Consider the following 17,806-nt stretch of genomic DNA (forward strand, 5'->3'; position numbering starts at 1 on the left):
AAAATTTCATTCACATTTTTATCTTTGGCGATTTTGAATGATTTTGATTGTCGTTTGGATTTTTGATGAAGAAAATGTGATATATTCAATATCAAATTTAACAGTTTTTAACAAAATAACAGTTTTGTTAGCTGTTTTGTTTTCAAAACAATGGCGGGAATAGATTTTTAAAATTTTTTAGCTCGTAAAATATTTCGAATACGTTGTATATGAACGGAATCGCTCCATTGTCCACGAAAAAAAATGCCAAAATAAAACATTTTGTTTTTATTTTGATTATTATTTTTTTTTGGCTTCTGTCATTAATGAAATTCAAAGATTTCAAAACATTTGTTCATTATTATGGCCTTTTCCTTCTGATTTTTATCTAATAATTAAAATAAAATTAACAACTAAATGAATGATGAATAGCTATAATCCAGAAAATGCCTACCTTACTCTTGTTTCGTTGGCCGAAGAATTTCGTACACAAAAACCACCCGATATTCGAAATTGTGTACAATGTTTAACGGCCATTATCAATTTACGTGTTCCATATCCAGCAATCGAAGCTAAAACACATCTACAAATCGGTTCATTATTGTTGGAACATTCAAATAATCTTGAATTGGCCAAAGTTCATCTGAAAAAAGCTGTAAGTTTTGTTTAGATTTGTCTATTTTGATTTTTCATCTACAATAATAATAACTATCCAATCATCGTAGTGGGGTCAAGCAGAAACAATTGCCAATTGTGAAGATATTATTTATGAATCGATATCTTTACTTGCTCGCATCTATGAAAAATTGGTAATAATAAATATGATGCATTGCATTGTACTGTTTTTGTAACATTTTTCGTTTGTTTGTTAATTTTATTAGACTCATACTCCTGGTGCCAAAGAAATTTTACGAAAAGGTGTAGAAAAATCTTGTCATTCAATTTATTGGCACATTAAACTTTTATTTCAATTAGCGGTAAGTATACATTACATAATATGAATTAAATTTTACAGAAAATAATTCTTAAAAATTCTCAGCAAATTCATGCCAATGATCAAGAATATAATGAAGCAGCAAATGTATTGAATATTGGTGCAGAATATGCTAATATATCCGGTGCTCATTATACACGAATACTTTTTCTATTAAGTCGTGGAATGGTATTAATGATTGATAAACGTATCAATGAAGTACATCCTGTTCTAAATCTTGCCGGCCAATTAGTTGAATCTTGGCAAGGAAATGTTCATTTAAAAGAAGCATTAAAAGTATTCTTTTTAGTACTACAAGTATGTCATCATTTGAATGCCGGCCAAGTAAAAAGTGTACGGCCAAGTTTAAAATTATTACAACAAAGTATTCAGAATATAACGGCCACATCATTCCATCTTGATGACGGTAATGTTTTGTGTTATTTTTTTTATTTTTCAGTTTTGTATTCATTCATAATTTAAATTCTTTTGTGGAAAAAAATGAATTTTTTCATTTTTTCTGTTCTCATTTTTCAATGTTAATGGTTATTATAGAATACATGAGTCTAAATTCAAATGATACATTTATTTGGATGCCCAAAGAACATATGTGCGTTTTGGTATATCTGGTCACCGTATTACATTCAATGCAATCGGGTTATATGGAAAAGGCACAAAAATATACTGAAAAAGCATTGATGCAAATCGATAAATTACGAAGTATGTATTGATCATTTATTTCCATTATCATTACACAATATCTAAATATCTAAAATTCTAATTTATTTTGTTTATTTAATTTAGGCGTTGGTAATCATCAAATGTTGAATACATTTCAATTGATTTTATTAGAACATATAGCCATGTGCCGTTTAGTTATGGGCAACAGAACCTTAGCAATCAAAGAAGTAATTTTCTTTACTATCTTTTAAACTTTAACAAATTCTAAATAATTAAAATAATTCATTGATAGATTGTTCAAGCGTTGAATATATGCTATAGAGATCCAAAATTAAAATTTCGACATGAGCCATTAATACATTCATTATTGGGAATGTATTCCATGTCAATGAACATAACTGATTGTGCTGAAAGTCAATTAAGACTTTCATTAACGGTATGCATCGTTTCGATTTTTTTTTATTTGTGAAAAGCAAAAAAATAAAATGATTGATAATGCATTTTTTTACTTTCACTCTTCAAACACAAACAGTTACATGGTGCATCAAACGAAGCAAGAATATTGACTAGCCTGAATTTGGCAATTGTCTACTTACGTAATAAACGTGAAAATGAATTAAATGAATTGTTGGTCAATTTGAATCCTGAATCACTTCATTCAAAGTTTGTTCAAATATTTAATCTTATTTTAATCTTTTACTTTATTTTAAATGTTTTTGAATATAAATTATCTTGAATAGTTCACAAAGTTTAAAAGCAGCCGCTTATTATGTTTTTGGTTTAAATTCGTATTTTCAAGCCCGTTATAATGATGCTAAGTATGTATTTTATGATTTTAGTAGTAAAAAAATTGATAGCCAATAAAATCTTTCTCGTTAATATAGACGATATTTACGTGAAACATTGAAAATGGCCAATGGTGAAGATCTTAATCGTTTAACATCATGTTCATTGGTTTTACTTGGACACATTTTCTATTCATTGGGAAATAGGTAAGAGATAAATTATTTGTAAAAACTAATTTTGAATTGACTTTATTTGTATTTATTGTTTATACTTTCATCTCAAATAGTCGTGAAAGTTTGAACATGGTAACACCAGCTATGCAATTGGCCAGTAAAATTCCCGATACACAGGTTCAATTATGGGCAACAGCATTACTAAAAGATCTTTATGATTCGGGTAGTGCTAAACAAGCTGAAGCCATACAAATGCATAATCAATTCTCACAAATATTATTAAACGATCAATATCAGGCATTACATCTAAACGAACATGGATACATTAATGTAAGCCAAATGCTTAGAATTTATTAATTTTTTTAATTTTGTATTTTAACAGTGGTATAGCGAACGTTGATCAACAACTTCAACCGGATGTTGAAACTAAAATTCTCAAACAATGACAAGGTTTTCATTGGAAATCGCATTTTTTTCAAGTATAGAATCAATAGATTCTAACTAAACACATACGCAATCATGTTTTCATTTTATTTTTATTTTTTTTGTGTGTGCGTTCATGTGTGTAAATATTTGGAACTAGAAAACTTGGGTAAAAAAATTTGATTATTATTTAAATAATTTCCATATAGCAGCTGTTTATTTCATTCATCATCATCATCGTCATCATAATTTACCGGAACTATTTATACAACAACGACAACAACAAACATATTTGTGAAAAATTAATGATTTCATCACTTTTTTTTTGTAACATTCATTTCCAAAATATACATACATTTACCATATAGAAAGACCAGTAAAGAAAAAATCATTATAATTATTATTTTTTTTTCATTTTCAATGATTAATAAAAGCTGATTATTATAATATCTTTATTGTCTGAAAATGATTTTCGAATGGCGTCAAACGTTTTTTTATTCCAAAAAGAAAAATAAAAAATATTACCTAGACATTTATAAAAAGAAAATATTCAATGTTTATCTACAAATTTTCAGGAATGTTGAAAATTATTATATCATTTCTATATTTATAATCTATTGATTATCATTCATATATTTAATGGGAAAAAAATGGAACCTTGCTGAAAATATATGATTATAACGATAAAATCCTAAATGACTAATGATGATGATTTTATTTATTCTTTAATATAACTCGATGATATAATGATGAAATCTTTTGGCTTTTTTTTTTTTGGTTACTAATCGGTTTGCTGATTGAAAACAATGATACGCGTGTTTTTGTTTCATTGACGACAACAAACAAAATGCAATGATGATGATGATGAAAATGATGATCTTTCTTTAATGAATTTTCTGCATTTATTATACATGCAATGGCATTTTTTCTGTTTCTGTTTCTGTTTGTTTGTCTTGTTTTTGAACAGATATGACAAACTATAAGATTCCTGTAGTTAATTTCTTTATGACCTCTTTCTTCCATAGGTTTGACCGAAAATGTATCTAAACCAAAACCGTTACAACATGATTGTATAGTGTTGGTTTTTTTTTTTGGTTTGTTTGTTTGTTCTTTTTCCTCTTGATTTCATCGAACGCGCATGATGACAATTCGATCCTGAATTATGGTTGCTATATTTTTATCAAATGGCCAGAATATGGACAGAAGGAAAAAAAATTCCAGAGTCGGCTCCAATGTATACCTTTAAACATTATATATAAACAAATTGGACCACTTCTACAACGAAATAAAAATCGTCATATAATATTTTATCAATAATAGAAGGGCAGTGTTTTTTTATCATCACGATTCTCTATGAGAAAACGAGAAAAATACTACCTATAGAATCTATCGTCTGAATGTTGTTTGTGTGTGTATATATGTCATTCATGTTAAGAAATGAAAGCAAAAACTTTTTTTTTCCTCATTTTTTTGGGGTTTGTTGGGATGGATCCTTATATTTTATTGAATATCGAATAGAATTGAGTAAAATGTGTGTGTGTGAGATAATAATATCATGCAAACACACACGCACACATATACATCAAAGTTATCGTTCTTTTTTTTTAATTCATCAGAAAAATCACTATCAACATTAAATACCATTTATGTCTGACTTTTGTATTCAATACAGAAGATTCTTTATTAATCAATTGATCAAATGATATACAAACACCAACACACACACACAGACAAACAAATAAACCGATCAATGGATAATTTATTATGTTTAATCTGTTAATGTGTGTCTGTATGTGAACCGGAAAAGTTAATTTATTTATTTTTCTTCAGAAGCAAAAATTAAAAAATTAAAAAAAATTAACCACAAGTTCATCGATATTTTATTCATTCAAAGTTGTTTTCTTTAAATTTTTTAGAAATGTGTTTATGATTCAATGATGATCTGACATTTTTTTTTGTTTTTGTTTTGTGTGCCATTCTTTATTGGATTGACTTGTTTTTGTTTTTTTGTTTTAACTTAAATCTTTGATCAACAATTACCATTTGATGTTTTGAATATCAACAACAATATTTGCATTGAAAAAAATTAACATTAACATTACATTAGTCTCATGCTGATCAATGATTTCATCTATCGACACCATTTGTGGTGATCGATGATGATGATGTGGACGATAATGATGGTGGTAAATAAAACGAGGTAATGAAAATCAAATGAGATTAAGGTCATTATCGAAAATATATGATGAAAAAAATGTATTCATACAATTTCGTTGAATTACATAATCATCATCATCATCATTTTCTTCCAAATAATAATCACCATTATCATCCTCATTGGTATCAATAGATTCATTTTTCAATGAAAATAAAAAAAAATGTCCATTCACTTTGTGACAATTGTCGTAACAATATCGACCACTATCAACGCTATTACCACCTTCATCGTTTTTATCAATACGATAACAACCTATTTTTTAAATAATATTTTTCAATCACATTCGATAATTAATCGAAAAAAATTCTTAAAAGATTCTATTGAATCAAATTTTGTTACAATTTCATCACTACCATTATTTTTTAAATTATCATCACAATCACTATTTTATCCTCATCATCATCATCATGTCAACTTATCTACTTTCGGTAACCGGTATGTTTCAACATTATTATTATTTTTTTCCCATTGAAATCATAAATCAATTTTTGTTTAATGCATCAAAAAAAACAAAACAAAACAAAAAAAATTGAAAAAATGAAAAACAATCCATAGAATTATATTGTTATTTTTTCACATTGAAAATGAAAACAAAAACAAATATTTATTTTTGTATTGACATCATTATTCTTGGTTTGGTTTGGCAAAAAAAAAAATATATTTACTTATTTATCTGACAATTTAACTTTTTTTTCTCCGTACTCATTTCCTATGAAATGACATTCATTTTTTTTCTCAAAATCAAATACAATTTTTATCTATTTTTATATCAACAATTCATGATAAAATATCATAATATTGATTTCAAATTTAATTCTCTGATCTTTCTATCTTTTATCTCCCATTCTCTCTTTATCTGTTACTTTATCCTAAAATAATTTATCGATCAAACCGTATGGAAACACATTCAACAAATAAATAAATAAAAAAATTCATCATCAAAAGTACGAAAAGCCAAGCTATTAGGAAATGATGGTATGTATTTGATTGGTTTTATTTTATTCTATTCATTGATTGCTGTCATTTAAATAAATATAATTTCATCATTATTAAAATCGATAAATAAATATCTTTTGTTTTTTTTTGCTGTAATCTCAACTCAAATTTAATCAGGTTCAATTTATGTTTGACATTTTCAATTTTGTGATATCAATATTTATTATCGTATTTTTTTTCTTCTTCTTCAAAATTTCATTATTGATCAATGATAGTAGAATACATAGATTGTATCTCGAGTTCCATTGTTGATTTTTGATTTTGGATGACGATATTTTTTTCCAAAGAATTTGATTTCAGATCATATTTCTAAATTGTTTAAATACAATAGAGTTCCATTCTAAAGTTTCATTGAAAGAAAAAAAAACAAATGTCGTTTGAAATCATCATCAACAAAAAATTTACTTAGATACAATCATTTTGCGTCTGTTTTATTATTTTTTTTTCTGTTTCAAATATTGAATTTAATAAAAAAAAAATTTCTTTTTTACGTCAATTTTTTTTCTGTAACAAAAAAAAGCGGAATTTACAACGTATGTGGCCGTAAAACTTGAAAATGTTAAATCGACAACGGTTGCCGTCAAAGGATGTAATCCCTGTTGGGAACAGGATTTTATTTTGTATGTATAAAAAAATTTATTCATAAATTGAAATTGAAAATAATCGAAAAATATTTTAATTTTAACAATGAAAATATAACAACAACAACAACAAAAAATAGCGAAACAAGTAGACTGGATACAAATCTAATAATCGAGCTATGGAATAAAGGAATATTATGGGATAAAATTATCGGTTATATTTGTGTGCCTTTGAATGATGTTCCATTTTTAGAACAAGTATGCAATTTTTTTTTGGTTATATTTTTTCATGTGAAAATTTTTTTTCTCGCCATTGTTTTTCATTAATTATATTTCTGTTCATATATTACAAAGGCTTCCGGTGGTCAATGGCAATCAATCGATGCAGATCTTCGTGTATTGAATGATGAAATACTTGGTACATGTAATTCAACGGGAAATTTTTTACTGATTGAAACACATTTTGAGCCTGTATATGGTAAACATTGATTTCGTTATATATTTTTTTTTGTTTGTTTGTTCGTTCATAGTCGTTAATTGATTAGCTATAGATTGACATCATCATCATGCTTTATTTAACACAAATGGATAATGAATTACATTTCACAATATTTTTTTTTCTTTTTCTTTTTATTTTAGAAACCCAATTGGACAATGTAAATGAATTTAATAGGAATCTAAATTATGTCAATATTGGACAATTGGAACAAACAACCATTGGTGGTGGACAAGTTGAACAAGTTTGTGCCTATAACATTGATAAGGATTCCCATTTTCATGGTCATCAACTTTATTGTAAGTTTTGTTCAGTTTTTTTATTTGTTTGTTTTCATTGTAAATTTATAAAAAAAAGAAAAAAATTTCCGCTTGTTCAATGTCAATAAAATTCTTTTCATTTTGATGAAATAATAATATTATTTTTTTTTTTCATTGTTGTCAATCGAAATTCTTATACCTATTTTTTTTTTATTGTTATCATTATTAATATTCAAGCCGGTCTTTCAGAAGATAGCGATTATACAAGTGATATTAGCTTTCCAAATCAACAGAATCAATATGGATCATATCATCAAGCAAATTCGTCCTCATCACAATTCGAAACGATATCAAAAAATTTTAAAAATAATATTAATAATCAACAAAATAATAATAATAATAGTACTAGTCATGTGAATGATAATAATAATATCACAATGGCCTCTATTACGAATAATAAAATCGATATAGATCAATCAAATACCATTCAACAACAACAACAACAACAACAACAATATGGTTGTGTTTCCTATCATTCTAATCACAATCAACAACAATTTATTGATAGTCCAAGTACTATACAAGAACAAAATATCCTTGACAATGATAATAATGAAAAAAATAAAGATGATATTGATAACAATGTTGATTATGATGATAATGATGATGGTGAACAGAATTTTATTGAACCATTGAATGATATTGATGATGATGATGATGATGATCAAATAGTTCCAGTGGCACATTCTTTTCATCATTCAAGACCAAAACGTGAATTACCATTTGGTGGCTGTACCGATATCGATGCTATCCGAAGTCAATATCAAAAAAAAATTTGTCAGAATAAAAACATTGGTATTGTTAATGTAAATAGTCATAGCAATCTTCAGTCTCAACAACCATCATCACAAGAAGACGGATCAGGATTTGGATTTCAGGATTCACTTTATTACAATAGCCGTCCTCGTCGTGTATTGCCTCAAATCAATGTCAATAATATTATTAACAACAATAATAATAGTAGCGGAAATATTAATGCAAAAAATAAAGAAGGGTAAGTATTTGTGAACTTTAGCAATTTGAATCAATTGATTTGATTGAAAATAAAAAATTTCTTCTTGTCGATCAAATTTCTATTTTAATAATATAAATAATAGACGTAAAATGCCACAAATACCATTAAGTAAAAGTCTACAATTTCCTAAAACAAATTAATCTAACACAAGAACAAATAACAACTATACAGCAATATCATTTACAACAACAACAACAACAAAACCAACAGCCAAATGAATTTCGAGATATGAATTTTTCTCATCAAAATCAACAACAAATTTTTAAACAAGATAATCTACAACAACAACAACAACAGCCACCGTTATTCATTTCGAATAATACAGTCACGAATCAATTATCACATCAATCGCAACAACAACAACAACAACAGATTATGTCAGGAAATAAAAATTTAGATAATCATCTACATTCTCATCAACAATTGAATGATGAAACATTTCAAAAAACATCAACAGATATTTTTGAACAACCAGATCCATCATCATATCGACTTAAACAACGACGAAAAGCAATACGTAAACCAAGTTTAGAACGACAAGGTGCCCTAGAGCAAAATGATGAACATATTGCTGAACAGAGAAGAAAATCTGTCATTCAACAACAACAACAACAACAACAACAAAATAAAATGTTAATCCATGATTCAATGAATAAAGCTGCTACTCCTGTTATTGTTAACGGAAGTTTTAATACTGTTTCGAATGCAACCAATTTTGTTCAGAATAATAATAATCAAACGGGTAATTTGTTTCAACCGGTAATCATCGTTCCGCCGGCACCAAATGCAAATAATAATAATAATCAACAGCAACGGCAACAACAACAACAACAACAACAACAATCGCCTATTCCTCCACAATCTATTTTGAATAATAATGATGCCATGATGACGGTAATGAATGACATTCCGATATTAAATTTAGAACAGGATACAAAGACTATTATGAATAATGAAATTCATGCTGAACAACAACAACATGTTGTCAATGATCAAAAGATCACTAATGCATATCCGGTGCATGTCCTTGATCATCATCAGAATATTGGTTTCGAACAACAACAAAAACAACAACAACAACCAACATCGTCATCAGCAACAATTGAATTTCCGCCATTATCGTTGTCACAGCAGCAACAACAACAACAATCTGATCATAGTCCGAAAAAAATGATTTCTCAAGACACCCTTTCCAGTGATATTGTTAATTGTGATGCTAATGGTGATTGGCAAAGTGAACAGGATTTCCTTGATCAACAATTTGAAGAGAATTGGTCAAGACGACAAGCTCAATTCGAAACAATGGAATTAGATAATAAACAAAATAATCAACAAACACAATTAGGAATTGATGACCAAAATGTTCAAGGAATGACAGATAATAATAATAATAATAATTGGTACAACAATGTTCAACAAAAACAACAACATGACCAAAATCATTTTATACATGATTCACCTTTTGTTAATAATTTTGATAATCAGCTCAAACAGAATAGTATTCAATCAGCAAATAAACAATTAGATGATTCAATACAAATACCAAAATCGACAATAGATTTTACAACACCATCCATTGTTATTAGTAATAGTAGTAATGAATTAATCAATACAACAACTGCCTTAAACAATAATGATAAAACGATCAAAAATACTAATCAATCGGATATGATTGATCCGTATGCAACACAATTGACAGAATCTGAACTAAAAGAATTAGGCGAATTGAATGATAATCAAACTTCTGTCACATCAATTGTCAGTAATGCCATTAATGATTCAAGTCCATTTGCTGGCATTGAATCTTCTCTTGTCAATAATGATGAACAACAGATGGTTGATAATGGTGGTGGTGGTTTGATCGATTTACATGGTTCAATAAAAAATGAACCATCTGCAGCAAAAAGTGTTACATTTTCCGAAGAAGTTGGTAGAAAAAGTCCACCAAGAATGACTAGCATGTTTGATGGTCCATTAATTGTACCTACAAGTACTGAAGGAATGTCCAAAGCACGTGCACGTTGGATCAATGCATTTAATAAGATTAATTCTCATCTTAATGAGGTTTGTTATATCTGATGATTTGTTTTACCGAATAATATTTTCGATTGAATTCAATAGGGTGGTGGAAGACCTGAAGTAAGCGATATTTTCAAAAGTCTTGGCTTCAGAATTGGGTAAATTTTTATAAATAGAATATTCTATTGATTCATTTCGCAATTCATTTCATTTGCTATCTTATTCAATGATCATAGTGGTGATAATCCATTTTTCAGTGGAATCGATGCAATGCCTGACATACGACCACGCAAAAAATCTATTCCATTAGTTAGTGAATTAGTTTTGAAGGTATGTTTTTTTATTTTTTTGGTTTTTTTGATGAAAACCTTTTAATCATTTTATCATTTGATTTCATCGTCAAAAGACAATGGCTGCCAACAAAAGAAATGCTGGTTTAACATCAGCCATCCCACGTGCATCGTTAAACGATGAAGAATTGGTAAATTTAGAATTCAAAAAACGGAAATTTTTTCTAATTTACGGTTGAATCTTTTTTGTATTGGGAATATTTTTTTCATTCAGAAAACACATGTCTACAAGAAAACATTACAGGCATTGATTTATCCGATTTCCAGTACAACACCACATAATTTTCAACTTTGGACAGCAACAAGTCCAACATATTGTTATGAATGTGAAGGTTTATTATGGGGTATTGCTCGTCAAGGTGTACGATGTACTGAATGTGGTGTAAAATGTCATGAAAAATGTAAAGATTTACTCAATGCTGATTGTCTACAACGTATGTTACGGTTTTTTTTCTCATAATTTAAACACCAATTTAATTAAAATAATTTTTTAAAAGGTGCTGCTGAAAAAAGTTCAAAACATGGTGCCGAAGATAAAGCAAATAACATTATAATGGCAATGAAAGAACGAATGAAAATTCGTGAACGAGAAAAACCAGAAATATTCGAAATGATAAGGTTTAAATTCTTATTTTCAAATATAAAATCATTAGATATTGCTTATTAATATATGTAGATTTCGTTTTGTTTTTTCATTTGGTTGTTGTTACTGCTTTAGCGTAGTGAGTTTGAGTGAGATTTAAATTCAATCACTAAAAATTGTACAAAAAAAAAATAGTAAATAGAAATAGAAATTCTTGTTTCAAAATATTTCTGATTAGAAATGTACCCATGTCTTCTTAGTTTTCATTATCATTTTTTATGATTTATTGAAAAATTTTTTTTCTGATACTGTAAAATACCAAAACCAGACTGAAAATGATCATAAATTGTTAATTATTATTGTTTGAAATTATTATGTAACAAACAAACAGGGACGTGTTCGGTGTGGATCAAAAAAGCCACTCTGGACATATGAAAGCCGTCAAACAAAGCGTTCTTGATGGCACATCTAAATGGTCAGCTAAAATTGCCATTACTGGTAGGTCCCTAGATTAACCCGAATATTCCCGAATTGATGATTTATCCGCTATCAAATGATTCACAATCATTTTATAGTGTATATAATTCCCAATCAAATAAATCCATCCTTTATCTTGAAATTCATTTACTCATCCCATTCCATCACGTTTCAATCAATTAACACAATCAAAATCAATGAAACGGATGATCTATTCACTCACTTAATCTTGCATTCTGTAAATAGATTTTTTCATTTCGAAATGAAACATTAACGCACTTAATACACTGAATTAACAAATGTTGAATCTTTTTTAACCACAAAAAAAAATTGAATTGAATTGATTTTATGCACTCTTTTTTTTTGTCACCAAAAAATTACAATTTTGTGTGCGTGTTACTTACTGTTGATAATCACTATAGATTCACTTGTTGTTTTGTTGGCTGTTCATTATCACTAATTTAATTAGTTTATTAGTCGCATTTTTTTGTTTTAAAAATTTTAATTATTATTGATCTGATAATCTATTTATTAACTGACTTCTTCTCTTTTCCTGTCTATCTTTTTTTTTGTTGTTGTTGTTGGCTATATTTCAATTCTTTTGGTTCGCTCGTTTATTGTTGCCTCCCTGAATTGAATAATGATGAATAATTTACTTTCATTTCCCGTCCTATTCTACTATTTTACTAACGAAAAAAACAAAACAAAATCTAAAAATTCCTTGAAAAAAATACTAAACAATTAAAAAAATAAAAAATAATCAGAGACGTTTTTGCTGTTAATTCTGCATTACATATTGAAGAAATGCAAAAAGCCGAACAGGTGATGCTTGACAGTAACTGGTCGGCCAAAATCACCATCACAGGCATGTATTAACCTAAACCTTTATATCCTGGATCCATTATTCATTAATTCAATCAATTGATATTTTACACTTCCTTCCTTTTTTTTCTATCCATAAATGTTTTCGATTCTTCTCCTTTTTTCTCTCTCTCTCTCTCTCTCTCTCTCTCCCAAATCATTTCATTCTGATTCAATTCGATTAACCATTTTTTTGGCCAATTTTTTCCATCACTCAATAGTGATTTGTGCACAAGGTTTAATAGCTAAAGATAAAAGTGGAACTAGTGATCCATATGTAACAACACAGGTTGGAAAAGTTAAAAAACGTACACGAACAGTACCGCAAGATTTAAATCCTGTTTGGAATGAAAAATTCTATTTTGAATGTCATAATTCAAGTGATAGAATTAAAGTTCGTGTTTGGGATGAAGATAATGATCTAAAATCAAAACTTAAGACAAAAATTAACACGTGAATCGGATGATTTTCTTGGACAAACAATTATCGAAGTTCGAACATTAAGCGGTGAAATGGATGTATGGTATAATTTGGAAAAACGTACAGATAAATCTGCAGTTTCTGGTGCTATACGTTTACATATTAGTGTTGAAATTAAAGGCGAAGAAAAAGTTGCACCATATCATGTACAATATACTTGCCTACATGAAGTTAGTTTCGAAAATCAAAAAAAAAATTATCATGTTTTTATTTCGAAAAAAAATTCAATCATTTTGTTTTTCTGTCCAATGTATAGAATCTCTTCCATTATTTGTGTGAAACCGTCCATAGTGGTTCCGTTAAACTTCCAGACTATAAAGGCGTAAGTATAAATGAAATTACAAAAAAAAAGATAAAACTTTAATTGCAAAAATATCATAATTACAACAAAAAAAGGATGATGCATGGAAAGTTTATTTTGATTATCCGGCTCGAGAAATTGTGGATGAATTTGCTATGCGATATGGAATCGAATCGATATATCAGGCGATGACGTAATTTATTGATTTTTGTTTCCAATCACTAATTTTAAATGATAATTTTTTTGTTCAATTACCATATAGTCATTTTCATTGTTTATCAACTAAATATCTTTGTCAAGGTGTACCAGCAGTTATGAGCACATTATTGGCAAATATAAATGCCTATTATGCCCATACTTCAGCATCATCAAATGTATCGGCTAGTGATCGTTTTGCAGCTTCCAATTTCGGAGTAATTATTTGTTGATGTTTGAAATTTTTTGTATTTCGATTTTTACATTTTGATTTTTTTTTGTTTTGTTCACAGAAAGAGAAATTCATTAAACTATTAGATCAGCTACATAATTCATTACGAATAGATTTATCAATGTATAGAGTAAGTATCGATGATGAATTAGTAATTTGTGTGTAATGATTTTTTGTTTTGTTTTCATACACACCATACAGAATAATTTTCCCGCTTCATCACCTGAACGTTTACAAGATTTAAAATCTACTGTTGATTTATTAACAAGTATAACATTTTTTCGTATGAAAGTTCAAGAATTATCTAGCCCACCACGTGCCAGTCAAGTTGTTAAAGATTGTGCCAAAGCATGCCTTCGATCAACGTATCAATTTTTATTTGAAAATTGTACAAATCTTTATGGTACAGAATTTCAAACTGAACCAACGGATAAAAAACAAGAAAATCCACAAGATGATGCTGGACCTAGTTTACATAATCTAGATTTTTGGCATAAATTAGTTGCATTAATGGTATCGGTAATTGAAGAAGATAAAAATAGCTATTCACCTGTATTGAATCAGTAAGTTGTCTTTTTTTTAAAAAATCATTAAGATAAAATATAATTAATAAAAAATTTTTTCCATGATAGATTTCCACAAGAATTTAATATTGGACATTTAAGCGCTGCATCAATGTGGACATTTTTTTCAAGTGATATGAAATTTGCATTAGAAGAACATGAACAACATCGTCTTTGTTTAAGTTCAGCATATATGAATTTACATTTTAAATGTAAATGGTTTTATAATACATATTGTCGTGATATACCTCAATTTAAAGATGTTGTACCCGGTTATCCAGCGTAAGTTATGCGAAATCTTATAAAACTAAACATAAATTCCAATTCTATTTTATTTTAGTTGGTTTGAACCATTCGTTATGCAATGGTTAAATGAAAATGATGATGTTTCACTTGAATATGTTAATGGTGCCTATATGCGTGATAAAAAAGATGGTGTATGTATTTTGTTTAAAATAAGTTATGTGACAGTTTCACATTAATTGTATATGTTTTTTTTTGTTTGTAATTATTTTTGAATGAAAACATAGTTTCAACATAGTTCGGAACATTCATTATTTTCAAATTCGGTTGTCGATGTTTTTACACAATTAACACAATGTTTTGATGTTATACAAAAACTTGAATGTCCAGATCCGGAAATTGTAAAACGTTATATGAAACGTTTTGCTAAAACAATTGTTAAAGTTTTAACTGCCTATGTTAATATTGTCAAAAGAGATTTTGCAACTAATAATTGTAAAAATGAAAAAATTGTAAGTTACTTTTTGTTGATAATTTATTTTTTTTATAAAAACGCTTATTTTTTTCCTGAATATTTAAGGCTTGTGTTCTTATGAACAATATTCAACAATTACGTGTACAATTGGAAAAAATGTTTGAATCGATGGGTGGTGAAAAACTTGAAACAGATGCAGCCGATATATTGAAAGATCTTCAAGTTACTTTGAATAGTAATCTTGATGAATTAAGTGCTATATTTGGTAAAAGTTTAGAACCAACAATCAAAAAGAGTGTAGCAGAATTAGGACAATTATTGAGTCAAGTAAAAGGAAGTTCAGGTAATTCAGCACAACAATTACAAGCATTAAAAAGTGGTCCTGAAGTGGCTGCAGATGCTGATCTTATATTACATCCGCTTATGGATCTTTTGGATGGCAAATTATCACAATTTGCACAATCATGTGAAAAGACTGTATTCAAACGTTTGTTAAAAGAATTATGGAAATTAGTAATGAATACATTAGAAAAGACAATTGTATTGCCACCGATGAATGAAAAGAATATTATACTTCAAAGTTTACCGAATGCTAAAATTGAAGATGTTGGCCGTTTATTCAAGAATAATCTGTCAGCAAATCGATTAACTAATCTTGGTGTTATTGAGGTTTGTATTTTTTTTCAATGATTTTCTTCAATGATTTTATGATAAATTTTTCATTACAGTTTGAAAAGAATCTAAATCCACGACAATGTGCCGTATTAGATGTTTCATTAGAAACAATGAAACAATTTTTCCATGCAAATGGTAACGGTTTGAAGAAAACATTTTTGGATAAAAGTCCAGATCTACAATCATTACGAAATGCCTTATCAATGTATACACAAACAACTGATACTTTGATTAAAAAATTTGTCACAACTCAAACTAAACAAGATTTACCCACACAAGAAGATGGACCAGTTGGTGAAATATCCATACAGGTTGATTTATTTACGCATCCAAATTCGGGTGAACACAAAGTTACCGTTAAAAGTAAGTATTCAAAATTTCTATTTGTAATGATAATTTCATAATAATTTTGGATTTCATTTAGTCGTTGCATGTAATGAACTTAAATGGCCAAATACAACAATGTTCAAACCGTTTGTCGAAGTTAATATGATTGGACCACATTTAAGTGATAAGAAACGAAAATTTGCTACTAAATCCAAACATAATAATTGGTCACCAAAATTTAATGAAACATTTTATTTGTAAGTTTGATTGAAGATAAGATTCGTTTATTTTGAATGTAAAATTATTTTTCTCTTTATTATAATTATTATAATATGAACAGTATTATCGGTAATGAAGATGAACCAACTTCATTCGAACTTCATATATCAGTCAAAGATTATTGTTTTGCAAGAGAAGATCGTTTAGTTGGTGTTTGTATACTGCAATTAGCTGATATTGCTGAACAAGGTAATTGTAATTGTTGGTTACCATTAGGTCGTCGTGTTCATATGGATGAAACTGGTTGGACAATTTTACGAATATTATCACAACGAAATACCGATGAAGTTGCCAAAGAATTTGTTAAACTTAAATCCGATGTTCGTAATGATGAATTAGCAGCTAATCAAACTGCTGTCGGTAATAATCCCGCAGTTAATAATCAATCGATCAATGTAAATCAATCACCACAAACAACAATGGCACCAAATTCTGGTGTTACAGCCATTGTTTCCTAAAGCAATACTATACACCATTATCAGTGTGTTTGTGTAAATATACTCTATTTTTTTCTTGGTAACATTATCACAAAAATGAAGAAAATGAATTATCATTCTGGATCATATCGTTGATTTGAAATTTTTTTTTTCACATTTTTATAGCCGAAACAAAAACATATACAGACACAGAACACACACACACCTCTCAGGTGAGTGCCAATATTATATGAAAATTTTTTTGCTGATTTCTTTTTTTTTGTTCTTTGAAATTACATCATTTCAAGCCAAAACACACACACACACCATCCATATTTTTTCGTATTTTTATACATTGAATTTGTGATTTGCAATTTTAATTTTAGTTTTATATATTGCCAATACACACACACACACACACACACAAACTTACCCGCATTTTTTTTGCACATTGAATCTATACTTGATACATTTAATATTTTTTTGTTTGTTTGTTGATGTTATATTTTCATTTTCCATATCATCATATCTATCAATATAATCAATGTAACAAATGAAAAAAAATATTTTAGAGCAAAAATTTGTATATTTGCATTTTATTCGTTTCTTTATCCTGTTTGCATTTTTTTTCTCGTTTTCTTGTTGTTATTTGTAAATTTCTTCATTTTTTTTTGATTATTCAAAAAAAA

At 28.0% G+C, this 17,806-nt stretch overlaps 3 protein-coding genes across 3 annotated transcripts; all 3 read left to right on the plus strand.

Annotated features, from left to right (window-relative positions):
• The first annotated feature begins 264 nt into the window (after positions 1-264).
• Positions 265-3,462, plus strand: Mau2 (Mau2 sister chromatid cohesion factor). The gene is made up of 12 exons (XM_027343677.2): positions 265-634; positions 705-788; positions 861-956; positions 1,019-1,379; positions 1,508-1,672; positions 1,757-1,860; positions 1,926-2,069; positions 2,166-2,296; positions 2,374-2,451; positions 2,518-2,625; positions 2,706-2,922; positions 2,975-3,462. Exons 1-12 carry the CDS (start codon positions 401-403, stop codon positions 2,990-2,992), a joined length of 1,740 nt encoding a protein of 579 aa, XP_027199478.1. The 5' UTR covers positions 265-400; the 3' UTR covers positions 2,993-3,462.
• A 1,401-nt stretch (positions 3,463-4,863) lies between these two features.
• On the plus strand, positions 4,864-8,862 carry LOC142646401 (uncharacterized). The gene is made up of 8 exons (XM_075825235.1): positions 4,864-5,668; positions 6,179-6,208; positions 6,750-6,849; positions 6,951-7,068; positions 7,165-7,288; positions 7,450-7,605; positions 7,804-8,620; positions 8,724-8,862. The coding sequence occupies exons 1-8, from the start codon at positions 5,641-5,643 to the stop codon at positions 8,779-8,781; spliced, it is 1,431 nt and encodes a 476-aa protein (XP_075681350.1). The 5' UTR covers positions 4,864-5,640; the 3' UTR covers positions 8,782-8,862.
• A 7-nt stretch (positions 8,863-8,869) lies between these two features.
• On the plus strand, positions 8,870-17,757 carry LOC113793680 (protein unc-13 homolog B-like). Its single transcript, XM_075825233.1, is given in 21 exon segments — positions 8,870-10,705; positions 10,763-10,818; positions 10,897-10,990; positions 11,067-11,141; positions 11,225-11,444; positions 11,508-11,628; positions 11,985-12,091; positions 13,153-13,364; positions 13,366-13,581; positions 13,668-13,733; positions 13,808-13,905; positions 13,975-14,125; positions 14,201-14,269; positions 14,341-14,702; positions 14,772-14,984; positions 15,043-15,139; positions 15,233-15,457; positions 15,526-16,089; positions 16,149-16,458; positions 16,520-16,679; positions 16,763-17,757. Coding segments are annotated over 21 exon segments (5,649 nt in total). The 3' UTR covers positions 17,160-17,757.
• The last annotated feature ends 49 nt before the right edge of the window (positions 17,758-17,806 follow it).

This window comes from Dermatophagoides pteronyssinus, unplaced genomic scaffold, assembly GCF_027571235.1.
Source record: "Dermatophagoides pteronyssinus isolate colony J.1.1.1.1 unplaced genomic scaffold, Derpt_VIB-CSIC_2022.12 sq0003, whole genome shotgun sequence".
Classification (NCBI taxonomy): domain Eukaryota; kingdom Metazoa; phylum Arthropoda; class Arachnida; order Sarcoptiformes; family Pyroglyphidae; genus Dermatophagoides; species Dermatophagoides pteronyssinus.